This window comes from Sinohyriopsis cumingii, chromosome 2, assembly GCF_028554795.1.
Source record: "Sinohyriopsis cumingii isolate HCF-2022 chromosome 2, ASM2855479v2, whole genome shotgun sequence".
Taxonomy (NCBI): domain Eukaryota; kingdom Metazoa; phylum Mollusca; class Bivalvia; order Unionida; family Unionidae; genus Sinohyriopsis; species Sinohyriopsis cumingii.
This window is the reverse complement of record NC_142962.1, coordinates 123954152-123980571: the sequence shown is the minus strand read 5'-3', so window position 1 is coordinate 123980571 and position 26420 is coordinate 123954152. Positions and strand designations below refer to the sequence as shown.

General features: G+C 36.3%; 1 protein-coding gene across 1 annotated transcript in view; it reads right to left on the bottom strand.

Annotated features, from left to right (window-relative positions):
- The window catches only part of LOC149805747 (uncharacterized), a 313385-nt gene that overhangs the window by 248905 nt on the left and 38060 nt on the right, over window positions 1–26420 (bottom strand). The window contains exons 2-6 of the mRNA XM_089950417.1: window positions 24617–24670; window positions 23165–23210; window positions 18671–18846; window positions 10526–10643; window positions 997–1125 (exon numbers count right to left, since the gene is read on the bottom strand). Of these exons, the coding sequence (XP_089806543.1) occupies window positions 997–1125; window positions 10526–10643; window positions 18671–18846; window positions 23165–23210; window positions 24617–24670 (523 nt within the window). The remainder of the gene's footprint in view (window positions 1–996; window positions 1126–10525; window positions 10644–18670; window positions 18847–23164; window positions 23211–24616; window positions 24671–26420) is intronic.

Sequence of the window (26420 nt, the reverse complement as noted above, 5' to 3'; positions counted from 1 at the left end):
CACCAACATACTTTTATTTGTCCAAAAGGGTGATATTGAAATAATTCACTTGCCAACATATACTTTTATCTGTTGATAACTTGATACTAAAATAATTAACTCACCAGCATACACTATTATTTGTCCATAAGGGTGATACTGAAATAATTCACTTACCAACATACACTTTTTTTTTGTCCCTAAGAGGAGTCTTTCTCTTCATCTTTTACAAATTTCATGCATTTTTAAGTACATGTGCTGTACTATTATTTAAGTATAATCTGAACAAATGTTCTTGTGCATTCTGTGACTGCTTCATAATGTTGAATTTGAAGTCCCCCATGAAAGCTGTTCTACCTTATAAGAAAACTGATGCAAAATGCACATACATATATTTAAATATCAACAAATGTGTTAATTTCCACAAAACTGTGAAATTTGATAGCCATAAATGAAATGAATTCATAGTGCCCATTCAGCTATTATTTTGTGGGCAATTAGTGATGGAGTACTTTATAACATACTTTAGTATGCAATGACCTGTACTAGGAACAGCCATTCAACTAAAATGAGTGCACATAAATGTATACCAGCTCATACATTTTTACCCATTTTGATTGCTTGAACCTGTATCTACATAAAAATATTAAGTTTTATAAAGGTATCTGCTACAACACTTCAAAAGCAATCATTGCTAAGGGATTAAAATTTAAAATATAAGTACATTGTAACATCTCTAAACCAGACATTGTTAGAATGAAAGGTTCTGCTCTTTTTACAGAGGAGGCCAGTACAGAAGTGTGACTTATACTTAAGGCCCAAGGCCATGTTACTAAAAGGCAAGTTACGGGGAAGTAATCAATGTGGTAGGAAAAACAAAAACAGTTAAAAACACCCTATCTACCCAGTAATTGCAAACCATCATGCAGAATATTTTCACATACTAAACACAAAAAAGCATTCTCTATGTTAATTTTTTACATTCTGTCTTAAGAAAATTATATTAGATGAACTGACCTTTAGGATCTTCCCACTGCAATATGGCCATAAACTGGTCATACTCAGTGTTAGACCTATTATTGCCACTGTAGAAATACACCCCTTTTCCAACATATGTGATGTTCTCCACTGGACCAGGGACTGCACCTGTAAAAAAGCAAAAGCTATTTTTATCTATATCAAAAGTGATATTTATGTGTTGATCATGAAATAAATCATATCCAAAAGTTAAAAAAATGTTTCTATGCTTTTGCAAATCATATTGGTGCTTGACCTCATTTGCCTAATTAGCATGCCATAGGTTGATATACATGCATAGTTTCCACCTTGAATTACTATTGGCAATGAAGATATATGTACTGTGAATCACTACAAATACATTGGAGTAGTATTAAAAATGGATTTTTAGACCTCTTTTTCTTAAAGCTGATCTTCAAGCACATAAAATGGGTGTTTGGAACCTATTATGGTACAGATGGGGTTCTGGACCACTTTTCTTATACAGAAAAAGAAATGGGTGCTTTGGACCATATGTAGTGAAATGGGGCTTGGGGATTTTAGATCACCAAGGAGTACCTCCTTGTAATGGTTGCATGTGGCAACTTAGCTGATGACAGAATTTTTAATGCCTTTACCCTTTTTCTTTACCACGTCAGTGTCCAGTCTGATAAATTACATTTTTGGGCAGAGTCCAGTAAACTCTGCAATGGGTGAACCATTACACTTGCGCTTAACTTTCCTAGGACATTTTGTTATCAGCGCCGTAAAACAGACTATGTCATGGGTGACCACTGAAATCAAAAGTTCCTTTATCTGAACCATTGCTAAAATGATGGAGAGAAGGAAATGCAGAGTGAATATTATATCCAGCCATTGACAAAATTTCATTCAAAGAGATGAACTAATCAGTTGTCTGAGAGAGATTTACTTTGGGATCACCGAGCGACAAGCACAATACCCGAGGTTGAATGCTGCATTGGATGAAGTCATCATGCAGATATGTGAACTGCTGTGGGCATTCCCTGGAGTCGCTGTGGATTTGAACCATCTCATCGACTGAGGGATCATCACCACACAGCAGTATGTGAAACAACTACATGACGAGTACAAGGTACTCATAGGGAAAACTACAGCATATCCCAAAATGAGGGCAGCATTGCTTGAACTACAAAATGAGATCGTGAGTTGATGGAGGTGAGCTGAAACTGAAAAGCTTCCAGACACAATCAATAATACCATGACAAACCAGAAAGGTGTATGGAGGTGCTGACAAAGGTTTTGTTTAGGACAATCCACATGTGCTCATGTGCAGTGTTGATAAACAACTGCTACAGAAACTGCTGAAACCAACCATTGATCGAGAACTTCAATAACACACAGATATCAAATTTAGTGATCTTAAACATTCATTTCACATGGACAGAACAAGCAAAAACTGCCATTGCTTGGCTCAGGTCTAATTCGGTCATCGTTTCTCACAGGGACAATTTCAACATGATTGTCGACATCATCTGGTCATTTATCTTGTGCCACACTGAGGATTAAGAGCAGAGTGGATCTGCATGAATCTTTGCTGCAGTGAACTCAATCTTGTTTCAAACATACAGATACATGTACACCCAAAGTGGTCTGGGAGGTGCTCTTCATGTAATGCATAATTTTATGAGTTTTTTTATGTATTCTATTCTCATTCATCTCACGCAGTACTTCCAGATGAGGTCTTCATCATAGATAACCCTGATGACATCATTTTTGGACAGCTCTCACCACCGTTCTCATGTGAGCAAGATTTGCCTGCATGCCATCACTATGGCTCCCATCACGGTGAGTTCTATAGTCACAGTTATGATGTTTCTCACCATGGTTGCGATGTCTTCATCCAATATATTTTGGGTTGTGCAAGATGATGTTGGTGATAAACACGTCATCTTCATCATAGGCAGACATTTTTATGTTAGAGTATGACTACTAAAATAAGCATAATGGATGAAGATTTGACAAGAAACTCACTGAATTTATTGCATGTTATCAAATCAGGTAAAATTCCATGGAGTGGTATCAGCTGATAGAGATGACCCTGGGCAGATCCAAGCTGACTATGGTCATGGGATGCTGCCCTTTTTGCAACATTGATTCAATTGTGACTCAAAAATTACCTTTGCCCAGAGGTAAGATCATCTTGACAACATTTTCATGCCTGTGAGGATCAATGCTTGAGCCTGCACTGTAAATTTACACAGATAAGCTGTTGGGAGGTAACATATTGGGCAATGACATCTGCACCAACAATGAGATCCCAGGTTTCCGCTATTACACTGATGGGTATATTGTGATGGATCACCGGATTGTTATGCTCATGTTCAAGTGTCTGTTTGCAAGACACATAGGAGTGATGCCAGAGCATCACCACCTGCAGGCATTATCTGGTCTGTCCATATCTCCGATTGCATGCAAGGGTCTGCTGATCAATGCAGCATTTTGCAAGTGCTCTTACAACCATCTGAATATCACACCAAAGTATTAAAAAAATTCCATCATCACTTTTGCAGTTAAACCAATGCTACACATATAATCAGTATCATGATCTTTTTTAGCAATCAGGACCTCTGTGAGGAATACATTGATTCTGAGGAGTCAGAGCAGCTTAAAATACTCAGCAGGGTCTGGATATGGAACTGATGTTGTACACAAACCCAAAAAGCATGTTTGGTAATCATGAGATCAACAAGTTTTATCTGGAGTAAAATATCATCGCATATGTTAAATGTTGGTTTCACTATTTGATGGGGTGTCTGAAAACTTTTTGTTGTAGGCCTTTGCCAAGCTACTCAACTAGATCAGCACCAGATCAATCAGGATGGCCTCTACCATTCTCAGCTCGCAAATCAGCAGGGACATGTCAAATTTACCACCATGCAGTATTATTTTGATGAGCACATTTATATGCCACAAAAGTCTGCTTGGTATTATTATTTTTAGCTTCCAGAGCAGTCTCCATCTGATTGATCATTGTTTGTAAAGCCAATCTGAAATCCAGATAAAATTAACATGAACAGGTTGGGTATGGCACCCATGGTGGTGATCCTAGCTACAGTCACTGTGAGGGGCACCAATGCAGCAATTCTCAGTAAATATCAATAATGCCAATACATACATTTTTATATGTAGACCTTTCAATGGTAATAGCAGTAATATGATTCATGTTCCCTGTGTTCCTCATCTGACAAATTCTCTGGAGCATTACCAGATCGCTTGTTGAGTGTCATCACCTCCATGATGATGTCCATGTCTGTGTACTCTAACCTGGTGTGCTGGCACAATATTTTTTGTCCACAGCATCACACAGTTTTCTGTTTCTGCAAAATCGATTTTTGTTTACAACTATATCCATGCAGTCATGATCTTTCTTGCAGGCATTGTCATCTTCTCTTCATGCAAACTTAAGCAGTTTTCACAATGGCATTAATGATTCCAGGATGCACTTCTGGATGATGGTGTGAATGAGCCTTTAGATGTCTTTAGCTAGTTGCATCAATTCTCTGTCATTACAAAATTTAAACACAGCGAAATACCTGTTGATGGTGTCTCCATTTTTTCACTGGCATCTCCGAGCGAGGATGTACATAGATTCCACACTCGGTTAATATCCGCATAATGTCCTACGGTCTTCTTGAACACATGCAGGTGGTTTCCAACATATGAGACATCCTGCCAGTAGGTATTGTCAGACAACAACTGGTAAAATTTGATGGCAATCAGCCATGGTAAAAATTATATTTAATCGGATCAAGGTAAAATTCTTCTTCACTTGATAGTTCAACTTATATGAGGTTTCCAGGGTAAATACTGGAAACAAATGAGCCTGGAATTAGGAGGTTCTGCCATGAGCGCTGTAAATTGAAACATGGAGTATTTGGTGTAAGTACTGATTGTGGCAAAATAAAATTCAAGCATGGTTACCCTGATGGTTACAAAGCTCTCATAAAGCAAGAACGCTGTGGTGTTAATCTTGATACCATCTAATCTCCATATGAGAATGCATTCTGATCCAGAAGTGTGTCCATGCACTTAAAATGTGCAGACTGTGACCACTGTGGGGAGCTGAATCTGCATCCAAAATAGGACTTGTCTCTAGCTGTTGCCCATTCACTTCCCGTGGAGCTTGGCATGACATGATCAACACTGAAAGAAGAGGAAAATTCCAACAAGGCCGAGATGATCACGCCACATCAGTTTCCAGTGTTTCCCATAAGCATTTGAATGTGCTGGTGTTTTTTCTGATGTGGCACATGTCCATGTACATTTTCATGGCTACCTCATTGTTTGCCACAGGTGAATAATCTGTCACCATGAGTTTAACTCTTGCCACTGCAGCAAGAGTTCTGACAAGGATTCCTCTGGTGGCTGATACAAATGAGTGCTTCTGATGAAATTAGCTGCAAATACATGATTGCTTTGGTACTGTCCATGATGGGCCACGTTGTTGCAAGTTCCATCAGTGGTCTTCACAGTGTGATTCCAGAGTTGGTGACTATCATCAGTGCCTGGGTGGTGCTGTTATTGATTCTGAACCCTTCATCACTAGTTTGCAATGGGTGAGTCAATTTCTGAAGGGTATCGATTGGCCCCAATAACCCTCCAGGAGGTGCCAAAATAATACACCAAAAGTCACTCCAGGACTGAGCCTGGTTTTATACTCCCATGTCTCCCTGCATGACCATGATATAGCTAACTGATGCCATCATTAAATTAGAATTAACATCTGTGGCCATGTGCACGTTTCCTGACATGAACCTGCCTGCTTTATTGTATTTTTCAGCAAGTGCTACCCTGAGAGCCGCTGATGAGATGTCTTGAGAAGATGCTGGAGTCTGTCCTGTGGGAGCCGGTAGACCATACAATAGTTTACCTCTCATGTAAATGTTTACAGTCATCTCTCTTCCTGTGAGTGATAATTTAGTCTGTGCTAGTCAAGTTACATGTAACCGCTGTGTGGCATTAGCAGACGGCAGAGGATAACTCAAGATTCAAGATACCGTGTCCATTCATGTTGAGATCACCCTGCATGAAGTCACCAGTGCAATTGAATTTTTTATCCAGCTCCTTCTGGTAGGCAGTATATCTGCCCTCAGCGCCAGAGCTGCCCGACCTGAAGAGTATGCCATGGTAAAATAAATCTGCTTCTGAATACTCAATTATGATTGCATGATCAATTACATGCTGATTCTGTTTCAGGACAAATACAGAATGTTATGCGAGTTCAACAAGTCATTGGAAAAGCATATGGGCAGCCACAGTGAGCCACAGGGCTGTCAGGGAATGTTTTTACTATTGTCAAGCCAGATGAGATCCGACCAGTGGAGGAAATGGATTCGGACATGCACAAGATCATCATGTCTGATGACATTAAAAGCAACTGCAAGAACATGATGAAGCTCTGAAAGTATTTCTCCTTTTTGTGAAACAAGCACTGTAACAGCATTTACCTGATGCAATCATCCTACGACATGTCCAAATACATCTGACTCAACATGGGATGTTTTGTCCTGTTTTCAGGGTTAGAAAACTGGGACATTGATGTGATCATCAGAGACCACTACAGTGAAATCACCGCAAAAGAATTCAAAGACTGTTATGCTGCAGGGACATTCAGATCCAAGCATGATTTGATGACATTTCATCACAATGCATGAACTGTGCTTTGATGAATAACACATCATTTGAGGAAATCTTCAGCACGAGGACTTGCTCAGAAAATCTGTTGAGCAACAAGCAGTGTTATGTCAATAGGTCATCAACGATAAAGTGGGTCAGCAGGTCTTTCAGTGCGATGTCACACAGGAAGTGTTTAAACCATTGTTAAGCAAAATGGATGAAATGAAAACAGCACATGATGTGAAACAGGACCAGCTTTTGGATGCCTTTAAGGCGATGCAGAAGTCTCAGCAGAAGTTGCTTGATGAATTAGTGGAAAGATTTGGTTCTGCACCTGAGGAAGATGTGGCTAAGCTCATCAGCAGGGCTCAAGCACAGCAGCAGGGCATAGAAAAAACCAAAGCAAAAAAGAAAATGTTACCAGAGCTGAAGCAAGACGAGGCGGAAACCAGAGCCAGGTTAGATGAGATGCAACAAGAGTAAAGATTAATTATCCACAGGTTAATATTTCTGGGAAAAGAGGCAGCAAAGACTCAAACCATGCTAAAAGAGATGCATGAAAAAAAAAAAAAGAGGCATCTACCCCATTATTCATCGCAGAATTGGTTAGAAGCTTCACTGATGTGCCATGTTAAGTAGAGTGAACAACACTTTGATCCCTTACTACAAAAATCCATCCAAGATTCTTGAGCAATTAAAATTACTGATAGCTTCTAAGCAAGCAGATAATGTTGGTGCAGAAATAGGCAATAAGATGGTTGAGATTTTAGTCATCTTCTGAACAGTGTTCTGCTCACATGAGACCAGTGCCAAATTTTGTATGATGATCTGATTGTATAACAGTGGAAATGGTTTGCATTTCTAAATCGATTTATTGGCACCATCAAATGGTGGTAAAGTTTTGTTGTGTCAACACACTAAAATCCTAATATGCCTCTTGATGATACCATGCTGTTATTTGATTCGTTGCCAGCAAGTTCGACTGTGAGATACAGTCCTGCTCTGGAATTAGACCAAAATGAGTTGTACGAGATCAATAATCCATTTTCATACATTGCCAGTGCACATCAAACAATCACAATCTCTTCAAGCAGTTACAATATTAACAACATCACCACAGAAATTTCAAGGCTGATAATGGTTATTGTGTCGGATTTGATATCTCCCACTCAATTGAATCCATGCTGGGTTTCAGCACAGGAACTGTTTTATCAGGTAATAGTGTGTATGAGGGAGATTTACCAGTGAACATCACTGACATGAACAGTTTACTCATCACCTGCTTGATTCCCCAAGGGTCGCTCTCTTTGGTCGGTTTAACTCCCAGCATCATTTACTCCATGGTGATTAATGTGCTTCCAGGATGGCTGATGCAGATTTGCCCAAATCCTTTCATTTATTATCCCATAATGAACATGTACATGATCATCATATGTCTCAAGGATCAGTTCGGAATAACCGTGGATAACAACAATGAAAGAATCATATATTACCTGCATCTGAGAAGCAAGATGTGGGTTGGCTACAGAGTTGCCAAAACAGTGATGGATTAAAGTATAAAACATGAGCCGATCACACAAAGTGCCATATAAAATCACGGGTGGATTTTTATCCAAGCTGTTTTCTTTGATTTGATCAGCTTTACCTGGATTCACTATAAAAGTCGCTTCCACTGCCCTCAAATCCACCAAAGCTGGAGCACTGGAACTGCATCCATGGCTGGAATGGCTGTAGGACAGAAAACTACCATTAAGATCACTGGCACACTGTCAGCCACTCCTGCACCTGTGACTGTCGCACAGGCAGTACCAGCTTTGATGGAAGCATTAATGCCTCAGGCCAGGCACAACCTCAACAAAAAAAAACTATTTCAGAATGTTCAGTCAAGGCAGATTTTGTGTGACCTTGGAAGGAAAGCTTCCAATGTTTATTTGCCAGGAGCCGGTCACATCATGCTTCAATATGGCATGAAAAGATTATGAGAACCACAGTGAATGCCAGTCACTGTGCGCATAGGTATGATTGTCATTTTTAGTACTGGTTTGATAATTTTATCACTGTGCAATTTTTGATCATCAGTGCTCAAAATTTACACCCAATTATCTTAGGCTGAATGATGATGTGCCCATCGATGACTCAGTGATCAAATATGAGTACATTGAATACCATGACATGAAGATCACCAGCCTCAATGCAAGTTCCCATAAAAAAATCTAGACAAGTGACGAGGATGTGTACTTGCTTCCACACAAAGCCTTCTTGGAAGACCGTGGGAAAATCCAGATGAATGCAAACCCTCCAGAAAATTATGCCACAAAGTATCAGTTGAGCAATCAAACCATAGAAGAAATTAAAGTAACAACTACATTAGATCGTGCACCACCGACATGTGGTGGTACAGAGATACTGACATTGGCACAGCAGTGGGTAACGAGTTTAGAACTGCTGCTGAGATCATACCACAAGCCACTCTGGGTAATGACACTAACATGACTGGAGCCATATTCAGAAATAATTTTTTGATTTCTAAACAGGATAATTTCAATCATGGATTTTATTTGTGAATGAGCAGAATAAACCACAAATTAATGTTAGATAATTTAATTATGTTAATTACATAATAATATTTAAAACAATGTTTGATTGCTCAACTGAAATGAATTGAGCTGACACACAATCATGACACCTAGCTGTACACAAGTAGGATTTGCAAGCATTTAATCATTTCGCTGTTCTACCCAATCTACCTGATTTGTTACAAAAGACATAATTAAGAAGAACATACAAGTCTACTTCTGAAATGCAACAAAATCCTTCCACAAATTAGAGAACAAAAGAAGGCTAGCAATAATCTAGATTCTCACAGAAATGCATTGTTGTGATAGTCAGCTGACACTTTTCACATTTCACTAGAAGAAAGTGTATAACATTTATGATCATTACACTGAAATTGAATTAAAGATGAAACTAAAACACAAAGTTCACTTGGCAAGACTTATTTAATTAGTAATTAATTCTTAAAGTTTTGTTTCCAGTTGAAATAACTAACATTTTAATTGATCAATATTTTGTCACATATTGAACTTACATAAAGTGTACTGAGAGTTTTTGTTTCTAAAGAAAATTTAACCAAAGGTATAACTTTTTAATAAAAGGTATGAATTTCATAAAGTTGATTTAAGGTTTAATTTACCAATTTCCATCTGGATTGTATTCAAACTCAGCAAATATAAGATTTATTTTTTATAAGAAAAGGATGGGTCAACACCTGCACCACCCCCACCCCCAACATTATAAGTTGGTTCACAGTTATTTGGGCATGCTAAAATGTGGGATCAGTGTATCTATAATTTTTATGTGCAAATAGTTGGTTTTAACACTATTAATAAGCATTTACTTAAGTAACATAAATAAGCTGAATCCAACAGCAAACTGCACAAACCAAAAATACCATTAAAGAATGTACTGGAAGGTCTACATCTCTGCTGTTTTTTAAGTCTAATAAATATAACAAAATAAAATAAACCCTGATCTGAAGGAGCATTATGTGATGTTAGATCAGGGTCTATTCTGTGTGCAGTTGAACTTGACCTATAAGCCAGCATATACAGTATGAAAAACTTCAAACTCTTGACAAGGAAGAGTTCTTTATGCCAAAGATATCATTTTTTCAGGAATGATGGTGTGTACTAAATATTAGACTGTACTAAAAATCTGAGTGTATTAAAATTATAGTTTGAAAATTTAGATACAATTCTGAAGTTAATTTATTTTGGAACATATCTGTTAATTCCCTTAGTTTCACAGTACATGTATATGTCATTTTAAAAACAATCTCTTTATATTACTTGAAATTTCATACTGATTTCAAATTTTCAATATACAATACTACCTGAAAGGTATACAGGGTTACCAAATCCTAGGGATCCAAACTGATTGATGGCCATAATCCTGAATCTACTATGATCACAAATATCTTGTAGTTGAACTTTATAACCATCACCATGTACCTGGAATTGTAAACAAAATTTATAACATTAATTAATTTTAAAACTGCTTTCTAACACATCTACAAATGTTTATTGCTTTTTAATTGGTTAGCATCAATATTTGTAGCAATAATATACATACATGACAAACTCTGGGAAACAATGACTTTGTTAAGATGTTAAGATATGTTTGTGGTGTAGTGCCACTGAGAAACAGACTTTCAATAATTTCAACAAAAACTTTTAGAGTCCTTCAATGTAAATAATGATCTTCTGGCCCAAATGAATGTCCAGGAATCTGACAGAAGCCCATTTCTTCTCTCCTTTTATTCTTTAAACAGCAAAGTAAAGAAACCATATCTGATATTTTCTTGCATGTCAGAGTTAACATTTTCAAATTATTTTGTATGTAAATTATTTTTCTCCAAGAATACTTACCCAATCACATTAACACTAGGGATATAAACCAGCTAGCTCCTGAATCCAGCCCTAATAAAAAAACGAATATTTGTACTTTCTTTTTCCCATAGACATAGGGTAATAACTCTTGCCCTTTACCTCCCCTTGCCACCCCACTGGGTGTCACTAGTTTTTAAGCTGTGCAACTTACCATCAAGGATGCTCACATTGTGGGGTGGTTGGGAGGCTTTTTAAGTAATGTGATTGGGTAAGTATTCTCTAAGACATATTTATTTAAAAATTTGTTTTCTCCTTTAAATTCATTTCCCGATCACATCAATGTTAGGAGAATAGATAATAGTAGGGGGGAATGCTGTGCATCCCATGTATACTTCAAGTATCCTTCTAGTGAAGAAAGACTGGATTCCCTATGTGAATGATAATCCACTCTCTTAATTAAAGTAACACAGCATCACTTGAACATTGACCACTCCATCAAGTTAAGAAGATGATTAATAAAATCTTCTCTCTGTCAAAATTCACTGGTAAATCCAGCAATCTCAGAGGCTGTGCTGCTTTAATTGGGTCTGGTGGTTATATGGGGCACAGTCATGGGACCCAACAGATTCAGGTTTTGTCTTCATGTATATGTATTATAATGATAGTAATCCAGAATATCTTTAAATTAATTCACAATAATACAAAAGTCAATGAGCACTTTGTAATTCCAATGAACAATTTAATTAATAAATCCTTTCAAAATATAACTGAACACAGCTAAAAGACGATTCCACTTGATCGATGTTAAAATAGGAATGAATAATTCTCTTATAAACAACCTTTTATAAATCTCCTCTTGACCTATGTTGCAATAGCCAATTTAGAAAAATACTCTTCCATATTGTTGGAAAATTCCATTAAATTTGTAAACAAGGTCAGGTCTGTTTACCCCCATTTTAGCAGTCAACCTGTCAGAAATCAGGTAGACCACATAAGTTCCAATGAGAAAACTTATGTCCTGAATTCAAATGTAAGTGAATATGTTTACAAATATTTTAAAATTTAGTCTACATTCATGGGCAAACGTTAGCTATGCTTTGAGGCTAGGCACTTAAACGATAATTTCCACAAGAAAAAAAACATTAAAAACTAAAGAAAGTGGAGAAATAAAGCCAAGCACCTACTAGATTTTTTTTTTTTTAACCCTGTAATAGGTTCACCAATGGGTCGGGGAACCATTACAAGGTCACCTTACAATTAAACATTTCTGGTTATCAGATAATCTAGGGATAATAAATATAGTCTACAGAGAAAGAAAAAACACACACACACGCATACACACATGCATATGGCACACAATCTAGGTGAGATGGACTTTGTGACATTACAGTATTTTGTTCAAGTTTACCGTCAAGTCAGATACAAGTTACATGTTCATTACTGAGGTCCATTTTTGAAGAAATTGGTCCTCTTTTTTATTTACCTTAGCAGTGTATTTTTCAATGTTCTTATGCATTGCAACTATTTAAATATAATATTTTGCCAAAATAAGCAGGAAATTACCCAAACTGTCCAGTTGTTCACTTCCTAAGAATGTTTCTTTTTTGGACAGATGTACAATATTTGGGCAAAAAGGTGCAAAAACTTCAATAAAACGGTACCAAAACTGTGAAGTAATACTGCAGTCATAAAAGAGATGCTCAATACTTTTATTTTCCTGCTAGATAACTTAGGCAAAAGATAACTACCATAAACAGGCTACCGGTATTAATGAAAGTAAGAGTACCAAGACATTGTGGAAGCATCTAAAAGAGCTGAACCCACGCAAGAACAGTTGTTTTCCCCCTTGACTTAAGCAAAATGATGATATAGCAACATCTGTACAAGACATTGTGGAAATGTTCAACAATTTCTTCATAAGCATCTCCAGTAACAGTATTCAGAACCAGACTAACATCCCATTTGAATTTGATGCCCTTCTATCATTTATAAGAGCTAATATTTCTGATGACAATTATTTTTCAGTAGATAATGTTAGTGAAGCTGATGATTTTTATATGCTCATTATGGTAAATATTAATAAATCCTCTGGTTTGGATGGTATTGGTCCACAAATTTTTAAAATACGTGCACCAGTAATAACAAAGTCATTAACGCATATCATTAACTTGAGTATAATGAGTGGTAATTTTCCTGAAACACTGAAATGTGCAAAGGTTACACCTATCTTTAAGAAAGAAGAAAATGAGGATCCAGGGAATTACAGACCAATATCAATTCTACCTATATTGTCAAAATTATTTGAAAAGCAAGTAGCCAAACAGGTCTATACATTTTTTGAACTTACTGTCTATTCATAAAGTGCAATCAGGATTTAGAAAGTACCACTCATGCCAAACAGAACTTACCAAATTAACTGATATTTGGCTGAATAAAAAGTATAATTGACATATCACTGGGATTATTTTCCTTGACTTCAAGAAAGCCTTTGATCTTAGATAATACCTAAACCAAAGGTCTCAACAAGTATTCATTGTCAATATTAGCTCTCAAACTCACACAATTTATTCAGTGGTCCCTCAAGGCTCAGTTTTGGGCCCTCTCCTCTTCCTTATCTTATCAATAATCTATGATTAAATAATGAATCCACAAATACAGATTTGTTTGCAGACAATGCAACTTTGCAAACATCTAATTCTGATACTGAAGTTATCCAAAATAGATTAAACTCAGACCATTTTAGAGTCCAAAACTGGGCACAACAAAATAGAAAGGTAATTAATGAAGGTAAAACAAAATGTATGATTTTGGGGACATCACAAAATCTACACCAGTTAGGGAACCCAGAATTATCTCTTGCAAAAAATAATCATCAGTTAGAAAATATCAAACATGAAAAGCTTGTAGGTGAGTGACGAAATTAAGGGGTGGCACCTCTTAATTCTAAACTGAACATCTGAACGTCATTTAAGCCTAACATCTTGATAATTTTAAAAAATGGTTTATGAAATAACTTTTGTAACTACACATTCCATTGTTTCCAAACTTTAGGTTCTTTTTGGAAGATGGTGAAATTTATGAAAAACAGTGGTATCGGAGCTTTAATCGTAAGTCAGTGATCTCTTAGTAATTCCAGTGAATAATTTAAATAAAGAATTCCTCTAGAATCATAACAAAAGTATAAAAGATTTCAATATACTGGTCTCAAAACAGGAATGAATTATTTGTTTATGAAGTTTCTATATAGATTTTTGCTTCACCTATAACATAATAGGAAGTGAAGACTTTCCAATTGAAAAACCTAGTCTAACGGTAAACAAGACTGACATTGCACTCTTGCTACATAAACATGCCTTTTGCAACTTAAAATCATAGAAAAACAGTTAGTCATGTACAGATCCTGTTTACAAATGACCATTATCTTAAGATACAATCTACAATCATGTACAACAGTTAAGCCTACAATATAGATTTACATGACACATGTACATAACTGATAACTGTTAGTGGATCAGGGTCAGTGATGTAAATTATCTATATGTAGGCAACTGTTAACTGATAGTGGATCATGGTCAGTGATGTGCACTGTCTATAACATGTACCCAACTATTAACAAACCAAATTTTCCTAGTAACATATTTCTTCGAGAATACTTACCTAACCATAATACCAACTACCACTACCTCACAAATCCAGCCCTCCCAGAAACTACTTTTAGCAACAGGGAACTTAAAGTTGTCTGCCAACCTATGTGATGCTCGAGCAGAGTGATATCCCATAATATATAAGACCTGGCAGTTAAGCCTAAGAATACGTCAGTTACTACTGGAGTGGAAGGTTAGCTCTCTAACTATGTAACTGTATGGTGGCCAGGAGGGTGTATTTTTATTATGATTGGGTAAGTATTTTCAAAGAAACATGTTTTACTAGGAGAAATTGGTTTCTTCTTCAAACACAATACACAATCATAATACCTTAAGAGAATAGGTAAGAGGTGGAGAGAGGTATATCCCCTTACCCAGGAGATATCAGCTCCAGTCCCCAAAGGTATATGAGACAGCTTCTAAGAAAAACTAGAGGGGACTCCAGCTGTTAGGGCGCAGTTTCAAATGAGAAGAAAAAAATCCCCCCCCCCGAATCCAGTGGAAGTCGTGAAGTCATGTCTTAAGAAGCTGTCAATTGACCTGGAATGGTGGCCTGTTGAGCTGCATATATAGGTCCTACCAGATCTAACTGGACCCTCTAGGATGACAGATCTCAGGGTTAAAATTGAAAGAATGTGGACTCTGACCTTCATCCCATGGCCTGAACGATGTTGGTTAGCAAACAATTCCAGTCAAATGCTAGCCAGATGGCAACTGCTCTAACTGTGTGAGCCAAAATGCATAATACTTTCAATTGAGCTGGGGTTATTTCTCTATATGCCTACTGAATAAACCACTTAATCCAGAATGAGAAAGTATGTTTTTATATATCCTCCTGTTGTTTCCTGGAAAATAAAAAGAGGCATGATCTCCCTTGATGCAAAGGCTCTGGTCAATTAAGGGACCACTTGAAACCCTGAACTGGGTCTTGTAGGTGACCTTAAGCTGATGTGTCCAGACTAGACTGAGGCTTCATGACAAAAGTCTGGTTATCTGTAAAAGGAAGCCAGTGCTTAGTGATAAAAGAGAATGCCATCATGAGTAAGACTGATCCATCTTGTCGGATCTGCACATAATTTGCGTCTGCTGATAGGGCATGTATTTCCCTAATTCTGCCTTCAATTGCTAACATCATGTGGAAGCAGTTCTTGTATGAAAGGTGCACCAGTGATGCCCTTGAAGGTGATTCAACTATGTCTTGTTCAGCTAGTTAACACCCAAGACAGGTTCCACATTGGGCATAAGACTAACGTTTAAGGTCGTTATAATCAAAGTTGGAAAGTAGGTTGGATTAGTCCTCTTTTTGTCTGACATCCTTCCTTCCATAATGATGAAAGGTGTCAGTGTTCATGGAGCAGTAACCTTCTATCCTACAGTACTCAATGCAAACTTCTCTCTACAAAAAGCCAGAGGAAGTTAGCTATTTACAGTATAGATGCCTGGAGAGGTATGATGTGTTTGTTTGAGCAAAACTGGGTGAAAACATGCCATTTGCCATCGTATGCTTTCAGAGTGGAGGATCTTCTTGTTATAGCAATTTTTTCCAAGACTGGTCATGAGAACTGTTTATTTCTGAGGGCCTGTTTCATATGATCCAGACATGCAGGTTGTGTAGCTCTGAGTAGGAATGAAACAACTGCCATCATGGTTGTTTGAGTAGAGGAGGGAAGATTCAAAGTCTCTGAGGAGTTCCCATTGCAAGATTGATGAGATTGTTGATCCATGACTTCTCCCATCTGAGTGGTGCAAGAAGGATAAGGTGACATATTGATTCTCTTGCTTTCTGTATCACTTTTTGGAATCAGAGGTGTTGGAGGGTAGGTGTATGCATCCAGGTCATTTAGAAACTATTAATACAGCATCAACTGCCCGGGCTTGAGACTGACAACCATGCATGCCCTGAGGTATTCAGAGAAGATGAGCTATGATCCACCTGTTGGAAAATAGCCACAGAGACGAAAGTCCAACATTGCAGCCACAGCAACTATATTGCATATTAACTGCCGATTGTCAACAAATGAAGTGTGGCTTTGTCTGTTGAGGAAGAGGGAACTTTGCTGTCTGTTAGCTCTGTCCCTCACTCTTCCACAATAGGAATCAAGTCAAAACCTGAGGGGGCAAGGTAGTGGGAGTTGCCAAAATGCTGAGTCCTGTGGTGGTGACTTGGGTGGCAGAACTATTTCAGAGCATGGCAATGTCTGGTGCCTCGTTGCTGAGTGGTAAGTTTATTTATCTCCCTTGTCCACCAGAAAGTTTTACACTGAGTAAACATCAACATTTAAACTGGTGATGCATTCCTCCTGAGCTATGTGTTTTCATGCTTTGCCCATAGTTCTAATCTGTAAGAAAAATACAGCAAAACATCTAAAACTGTAGCCCTGCACCTGTCTTTTAGAATGCAATGTCTGTGCAGAGCTAAATCTTAAAAAATTGACCCAGAAATTGATAACAGACAGCAATGAAGCATACAGGTAAAATATAATGACAATACCACCTGTAAGGAGATGTATAAACCTGTGGGCCAGCACATGTGATGCCTGAATACAGTGTGGGCACAGAGCTATACCAAATGATGGTTAATACCAGGAAAAAAAGTTATTATAGCAATCAATGATAACTGTAGGGAAGGTCAAGGATGGCATGTACATGTAGAATCTTTGAAGCATGGTGATCCAAGAATAAGGATGCCATGGTAAATGAAACTCACCTATATATGGAATTATACATATATAAGGAGTTTCTTAAGGGCATAAAATCCTGCACACATAAATATTGTAATATTGTACCTGGAAATATAGATGGAGTATAATTTCCCTAGAAGTTAAAAAAATCCTCCAATTTGTAATGGTATATTTTCCATGTAGATTCTGGCTTTTGTGAGGTCTCTCATGATGAGGGCATGTTACTTGGCATGAGCAGAAGAAGATACTGATGTATTCTTAGGCTTTGCCATAAAGTCTTACATGTGAGGGGAGATCACTCTGCCCAACTGCCACATAGGTTGGCAGACAACTTTTAGCTCCCTTTAGCTAAAAGCAGTATCTGGGAGGGCTGGATTTGTGAGGTAGTAGTAGTTCTCCTGAGGTATTCTGATTGGGTAATGTACATTTGAAGAACCAATGGATCTAGGTCTATGATGAAAACTGACTATAACATGAACACAAATGTTAACTGCCAATGTATCTGGGGCTATGACATTAACTGGCTCTAATATGTACCAACTGTTGACCAGTTAATCATGGTCTATGATGTAAACTGTCTATAAGATGTACACAACTGGTACACTGTCTAGAACATGTGCACAACTGTTGACTTCCAGTCGATCAGGGTCTATGATGTGCACAGTCCAAAACATGTACCTGACTGTTAAAAGTCTGTTAACCAGTAGATCATGGTCTGTAATGTATACATAACATAAATAATCTCTTGTTCATAACTGATGGTGTCCATGAATCTTGATGACATAAACCCACATACCAAGTTTATAAAAACTGATATGAGAAATATAGTCTATAGATCTGGAGAGGTAACAAGCTCAGACAATGAGATGCAAAGCGTCTCAATTATATATGCAGATCTCACTTACTGTACAACTTCTACTTCTAATACACTATAGGTTTATTTATCAAGATGGAGCAATGTATCAGTATTAGCTGAATAATACGCATACACCATGCAACAATGGCTGCAATGAATTCTAAAACCATTGTGCAAATCTACAGACCAATCCCAAGGTTTAAAGACACTATCTTGAACAATTTGGAAGACGTTGAAACACATTACAAATGCATGCACAGTTGGGCAGATCACAAAGTCCCCACCTTTCCCTCTCTAAAAGTGCAGGGAGAACAAACAGTGCAGACCCGGAGCTCTTGGCAAATTATATGCATATACAACATGTTCATTGAAAAAAAGCTTCTTTCTGTAAGAATTACCAAAGTACACTATACTGGCCTTCTTCATACATGTACTAAATATGGTATTCACAAGATAAAATGTAAATACCCATCCTGTGTAAGTAATGTTAGTAGTTGATAGCTGAGGGTCTGTTGTGTGCTGCTCCACAACATAAATGATAGCATTGTCTGATTTGGGATTCATCCATAATAACTCCACATCTCTTCCATTCTGAACAATGAATATAGTGGATGGCGAGGGAACGAGGAAATTTTGATGATAAACTGAAAAAAGAGCAAATTTACCATATCAGTACTCATAAAATTAACCTCCAGTTAATGCAGAAAATCAATTATCTTAACAAAACTAATGTTTCCTATTAAGTTACACATATTCAAACATTGTAACTGGCAGAGATGCATTGATAATTGTTAATGTACTGGCAATGGTAATTGTCAATGTACAGTTATTGGTAATTTCTAATGTACTGACACTGGTAATTGCTAATGTAGTCATTGGTAATTGCTAATCTATCATCATTGGTAATTGCTAATGTACTGGCATTGGTAAATGCTAATGTATTAGCATTGGTAATTGCAAATGTACAGTAACTGGTAGTTGCTAATGTACCTGCATTGATTATTACTAATGTACAGTCATCGGTAAATGTTAATGTACTGGCATTTGTAACTGCTAACGTACCAGCATTGGTAAGTGCTAATGTACAGTGACTGGTAATTGTTAATGTCTGGTCATTGGTAATTGCTAGTCTACTGGCATTGGTAATTGCTAATGTACTTGCACTGGTAATTGCTAATGTACTGGCATTGGTTATTGCTAATGTACCGGCACTGGTTACTGTTAATGTACTGGGATTGGTAATTGCTAATGTACTGCCATTGGCTATTACTAATGTACCAGCATTGGTAATGGCTAATGTACTGGTATTGGTAATTGCTAATGTACCAGCATTGATTATTGCTAATGTACTGGCATTGGTAATTACTAATGTACTGACAGTGGTTATTGCTAATGTACCGACATGGGTTACTGTTAATGTACTGGCATTGGTAATTGCTAATGTACTGCCTTTAGCTATTGCTAAGGTACCAGCATTGGTTACTATTAATGTACTGGCATTGATAATTTCTAATGTACTGCCTTTAGCTATTGCTAATGTACCAGTATTGGTTACTGTTAATGTACTGGCATTTGTAATTACTAATGTACTGCCTTTGGCTATTGCTAATGTATCAGCATTGGTTACTGTTAATGTACTGGCATTGGTAATTGCTAATGTAATGCCTTTAGCTATTGCTAATGTACCAGCATTGGTTACTGTTAATGTACTGGTATTGGTAATTGCTAATGTACTGCCTAAAGCTATTGCTAATGTACCAGCATTGGTTACTGTTAATGTACTGGCATTTGTATTTACTAATGTACTTACATTGGTTATTGCTAATGTACCAGCATTGGTTACTGTTAATGTACTGGCATTGGTAATTGCTAATGTACTGCCTAAAGCTATTGCTAATGTACCAGCATTGGTTACTGTTAATGTACTGGCATTGGTAATTGCTAATGTACTGCCTTTAGCTATTGCTAATGCACCAGCATTGGTTACTGTTAATGTACTGGCATTTGTATTTACTAATGTACTTACATTGGTTATTGCTAATGTACCAGCATTGGTTACTGTTAATGTACTGGCATTGGTAATTGCTAATGTACTGCCTAAAGCTATTGCTAATGTACCAGCATTGGTTACTGTTAATGTACTGGCATTGGTAATTGCTAATGTACTGCCATTAACTATTGCTAATGTACCAGCATTGGTTACTGTTAATGTACTGGCATTGGTAATTGCTAATGTACTGCCTTTAGCTATTGCTAATGCACCAGCATTGGTTACTGTTAATGTACTGGCATTTGTATTTACTAATGTACTTACATTGGTTATTGCTAATGTACCAGCATTGGTTACTGTTAATGTACTGGCATTGGTAATTGCTAATGTACTGCCTAAAGCTATTGCTAATGTACCAGCATTGGTTACTGTTAATGTACTGGCATTGGTAATTGCTAATGTACTGCCATTAACTATTGCTAATGTACCAGCATTGGTTACTGTTAATGTACTGGCATTGGTAATTGCTAATGTACTGCCTTTAGCTATTGCTAATGCACCAGCATTGGTTACTGTTAATGTACTGGCTTTAGTAATTGCTAATGTACTGCCTTTAGCTATTGCTAATGTACCAGCATTGGTTACTGTTAATGTACTGGCATTGGTAATTGCTAATGTACTGCCTTTGGCTATTGCTAATGTACTGGCATTGGTAATTACTAATGTACTGACATTGGTAATTGCTAATGTACTGACATTGGTAATTGCTAATGTACTGACATTGGTAATTGCTAATGTAATGATGTCAGTAATCATTACCCTACCTCTTTTGAACTATTATCTAATGAAATATAGAACAAATTTAACTGATTCTCATATTCCATCACTGGCTTATTTATTTTCACAAATAATATGTGTGTGTGTGTGTGTGTGTGTGTGTGTGTGTGTGTGTGTGTGTGTGTGCACGTGTGTGTGTGCATTAATCTTATGACATTATATTTTTGCTTGTATTTTCATTTTCATGTATATGTGATTACAGTTAGGTTGCAATGATTGCCAATACATAAGTTCTCTTCAATGATATTTCAACTTTATACAAATTTTATTCATAAAACATTTTATAAAAAAGATGTATTTTTATAGACAAAAATCTATTTAACAAACCACCCAAGCTGTTAGTAAGCAGGAATTAACTAAACAACACCCAAGATGCTTGTGAGCAGGAATTAAGTAAACAACTCCCAAGCTGCTTGTAATCAGGAATTAAGTAAACAACACCCAAGCTGCTTGTAAGCAGGAATTAACTAAACAATACCCAAGCTGTTAGTAAGTGGCAATTAACTAAACAACAACCAAGCTGCTTGTAAGCAGGAATTAACTAAACAACACCCATGCTACTTGTAAGCAGGAATTAAGTAAACAACACCCAAGCTGCTTGTAAGCAAGAATTAAGTAAACAACACCCAAGCTGCTTGTAAGCAGGAATTAACTAAACAACACCCAAGCTGCTTGTAAGCAAGAATTAAGTAAACAACACCCAAGCTGTTAGTAAGTGGCAATTAACTAAACAACACCCAAGCTGCTTGTAATCAGGAATTAAGTAAACAATACCCAAGCTGCTTGTAAGCAAGAATTAAGTAAACAACACCCAAGCTGTTAATAAGTGGCAATTAACTAAACAACACCCAAGCTGCTTGCAAGCAAGAATTTACTAAACAACACCCAAGCTACTTGTAAGCAGGAATTAACTAAACAACACCCAAGCTGCTTGTAAGCAAGAATTAAGTAAACAACACCCAAGCTGCTTGTAAGCAGGAATTACTAAACAACACCCAAGCTGCTTGTAAGCAAGAATTAAGTAAACAACACCCAAGCTGCTTGTAAGCAGGAATTACTAAACAACACCCAAGCTGCTTGTAAGCAAGAATTAAGTAAACAACACCCAAGCTGCTTGTAAGCAGGAATAAACTAAACAACATCCATGCTATTAGTAAGCAGGAATTAACTAAACAACACCCAAGATGCTAGTAAGCAGGCAATAACATATGGCCTCTTCTATGGAAAATGTCAGTATTTTAAGTGATGATAACAAAATTAAAATAAATAAAACTTTTAATAAATACACTGCCTGGTCACAGTTACAAAGTTATGATGCATCCAAAGAAGTGAAGATATTCTAATATGTTAAAATATTCTGAAGTTAGAGCCTGTGCATAATTTTAAGAAATATTAAATTAACATGAGAAAATAGTTCCCAGTAATCAGGGTTTTGGCATGTGATACACCATTATCCCAAGGTGTACACACACTCCAAGTTTTCAATGGCTTCTCAACAAAGGTCTCAACTCTGTGCACTGAAAGAAGGGTAACTGTTGCAGGACGGACTGGGCAGACATACTATCAGATGGAAAAGCTGATGCATGACCGAGAGAACAGATGCACACACATGTGTACATGTAATGTATGTCATATATACTACCTGTTTCCTAAAGCAGCAGTATAAATAAATTTGAGTTGCAACAAAGAACCATGAGTATTTTTTATTGATACAGAGCTATTTCCCATCAAATCATTTTCCTATGATTCTTGCCAAGAAATGTTGCTTACAGTCAAAAGTTGATCAAATCTGAATGCTATCTATGCCAGAATGTTTACTTCAAAATTTGGTGAAGTTATGTTAAATTATTTATAAGAATTTATCTTTAAAAGTTTATTCCTATTTTTAGTAACAGTGGCCATACTTGAAAGCAGACTGGCATCATTTTAACAAATTTAAAGACATTCATGCCAGGCACCTTTCTGTTAAATTTAGTCAAATTGAGTTGAGTGCTTTTTGAGAAGATGTAAACAGCAAATATGCACTGGCACAAAATGGACGAAGGGCTATATCATAAGCTCACTTGACATACAGCCAGTCAATCTAAAATCTTATGCTTAAGTACAGCCAAATTTCTTACTATATTAATACTCACAGTAGTTATCATATAATGTTGAACATGTTCCAGCACATCCAGGATGCTGAAAAATTGTTTTTAGATAAAATGTCAAATAAAAATTATACATCTCTAAAATGAAAAAGTGCCATTTTTTCCTCATCTATCAGTATACTACATACTTTTATTTTATCTTTTAGCAAAATATTTAATTTAAATTAAATTAATTTATACAGTTATATATTTAGGCTCTTACAAAACATAACAAGGAAAAAGTGAAGAAAACAAGCTTTATAAAATTTAACAAATAATTTATTTCCCTAGAAAAACAAGGTAAAAATGAGAAAAAGAACTTAAGGTGTTACGAATCAAATCCAAAAATAATCCAAGGTTTAAAAATTATAAGTCCTAGTAATAAAATGTCCTAATGAAACTGAGTTTGAATCACAATGAAATCCAAAATGGAAGGCGATGACATATGCTGTGGTCATTGTTGCAATGATGTGTCAACAGTTCTTTGTTGAATCACAGAAAATAATATTCCAATTTGAATTCTGTATAAATTTTGACAACTGTCCTTGTCCAATAATTAATTTTATAACACAAGAATTTCGAGGGATAAATAATTTCTTGGAATCCAAATAATTTGAAGAAAATAAAATAATTAGCCCAAATCTGGTCACAACATAAAACACTCTGACTTCTCAAGTGTTATGGCAAGAATTTTTTTATTATTCTCAAAACATCAATAATAAATCTAGCTACAGTGCAAAACAGATGCCCGGATGTGGGTCAATCCTCTGAAAAAAACAGAGTTTGTAACAATTGCTACATGTTATTTGTCACATACTCCAAGTATGTCCTTGATTTCACTTTATGAAGCTTACTCTGAGAAAGAATTAAAAAAAACATTTAAAAAAGTTGTTTACTATAACTCTCACTGATTTCTGAATCAAGGTCAGGAACTAGGTCAGCATTAGATACAATGTCTCTATAAAGTTGTTTACATAATTTAAAAAAATCAGTCAGAACTGAACTCTATTCCAGTAAATAAAGTTACATTACAATAGCAAGTAATAGAATTAAAAAAAATAAAACTAACAAACAAACAATTAAATTAAATCAAATAAAATTAAATCAAATATACACAACAATACATGAATTTAAATCTGCTAAAGCAAAACCTTGCTAAATTGCAACTGAAACAAAAAGGGGTATTTTAGAAGAGGACGGACAAAGGACCATACCACAATATTCCCTTGGCCCTACCAATAAGCCCAATGTCTCCCCGAGTTCAAAGCACTACAATACATTTAGGTAATAATCATAGTGTAATTATCACATCATTTCAACCTGAATAAAAACATCTATTGTACAAAAGTGGACACCCTTAAAAAAAATCACAAGATTTTACCTTATGCATATTTCTTATGTTTGTATGATGGATAGCTAGAACAAAGTTTGTTAGACCACTGTATATTTAGTACTTACATCACAGCCAGTTATCCAATATCCATCTCCATTACACATCTGTTCACAATTTGGCTGCAACAAACAAAAAATAAATAGAAGCATTAACTATTTTGAGCCTGTTCAATGTGAAAATTTGTTTGGAAATATTTAAATGAATTTCACTGTCCATTCTAGGATGCATGATTGCAGGATTCATGCTTATTTGGAGAAAAAATAGCAATAAACGTAAATTGATGGGTGAAAATATTTGCACCATCTACAAGCTAAATCTACATTGCTTCATTAAATATGTCATATATGCACAAAATATCCCCCTTTTCCAAATGAAGTGGGGTAATTTCCCCACTAAGTTTTCAGCTCTAGAATATACCCTCTATGGAGTTGAATGACAAGTTCAAATATCAGTCACCCCAAACTCCCATTTAAAACATGGAAACCACAAAGCAACATTTTTCACCTATACATTTTAGTGAACTGCCAGATAAAATATTCAACAATAGCACATAGTTCAAGTCAGAAACAACCTCCTTTTGTGACATATTGTAGATCCAAAACTGATGTACATAAAAATGTAATTGAATAATTCCAAGGCTGCAAACACTGACGAACAATAAAATTCTGATATTATTTTATTATTATTATGATGTTCACTACTGGCATTGTTTCAATGATAATTATATACATGAGCTTTTGGTTAGTAATAAACAGAGCACACATGAATAACACTTGTTATCAACTAGTGTATACAGTCTGTTTGTGAATTAATTAATAACCTAGATAATTTAGGCTTAGTTGGGGTCAGGTATGGATCAAAAAGCATGATTGCAGGATGCACACAAATTTCTATATTCAACCAAATGTGCAGAAGTTTGTACATTATCTGGGCAAGCCCTATCTTTATTTCTTTCTTAAATTTCTTCTGTATTTTGAATTGATTATTCTGTGCATGGACTTGTTCATGAAAAATATTAAATTGAAGCTGTAGAATGATAATTATGAGTGCAATAAGTTGAAGTTGTAGAATGATAATTATGAGGAGCAATAAGTTGAAGTTGTAGAATGATAATTATGAGGAGCAATAAGTTGAAGTTGTAGAATGATAATTATTGTTGTTGTTGTTGTTGTAGGGTTTAACGCCATTTTTCAGCACAAGATAGGCTATACATGGCGGCCAGTATTAATGGTGGAGGAAGAACCCGGGAAAACCCCGGAAAGAACCACCGACCCACGAGAAGCTACTGGCAAGCTTTTTCACATACCCACATAGGCTGAATCCGAGACTCGAACCCATGCAGACAGAGGTGAGATGGCAGTGATCCGTAATGGAGAGCACTTTAGACCACTCGACCACTCGGGGCCCTGAATGATAATTATGAGGAGCAATAAGTTGAAGTTGAAGAATGATAATAATGAGGAGCAATAAGTTGAAGTTGTAGAATGATAATAATGAGGAGCAATAAGTTCAAGCTGTAGAATGATAATAATGAGGAGCAATAAGTTCTAGCTGTAGAATGATAATAATGAGGAGCAATAAGTTCAAGCTGTAGAATGATAATAATGAGGAGCAATAAGTTGAAGTTGTAGAATGATAATTATGAGGAGCAATAAGTTCAAGCTGTAGAATGATAATAATGAGGAGCAATAAGTTCAAGCTGTAGAATGATAATAATGAGGAGCAATAAGTTGAAGTTGAAGAATGATAATAATGAGGAGCAATAAGTTGAAGTTGAAGAATGATAATAATGAGGAGCAATAAGTTGAAGTTGAAGAATGATAATTATGTAAAGTTGACTTATACTTAGCATCATTACAAACTTGTTTT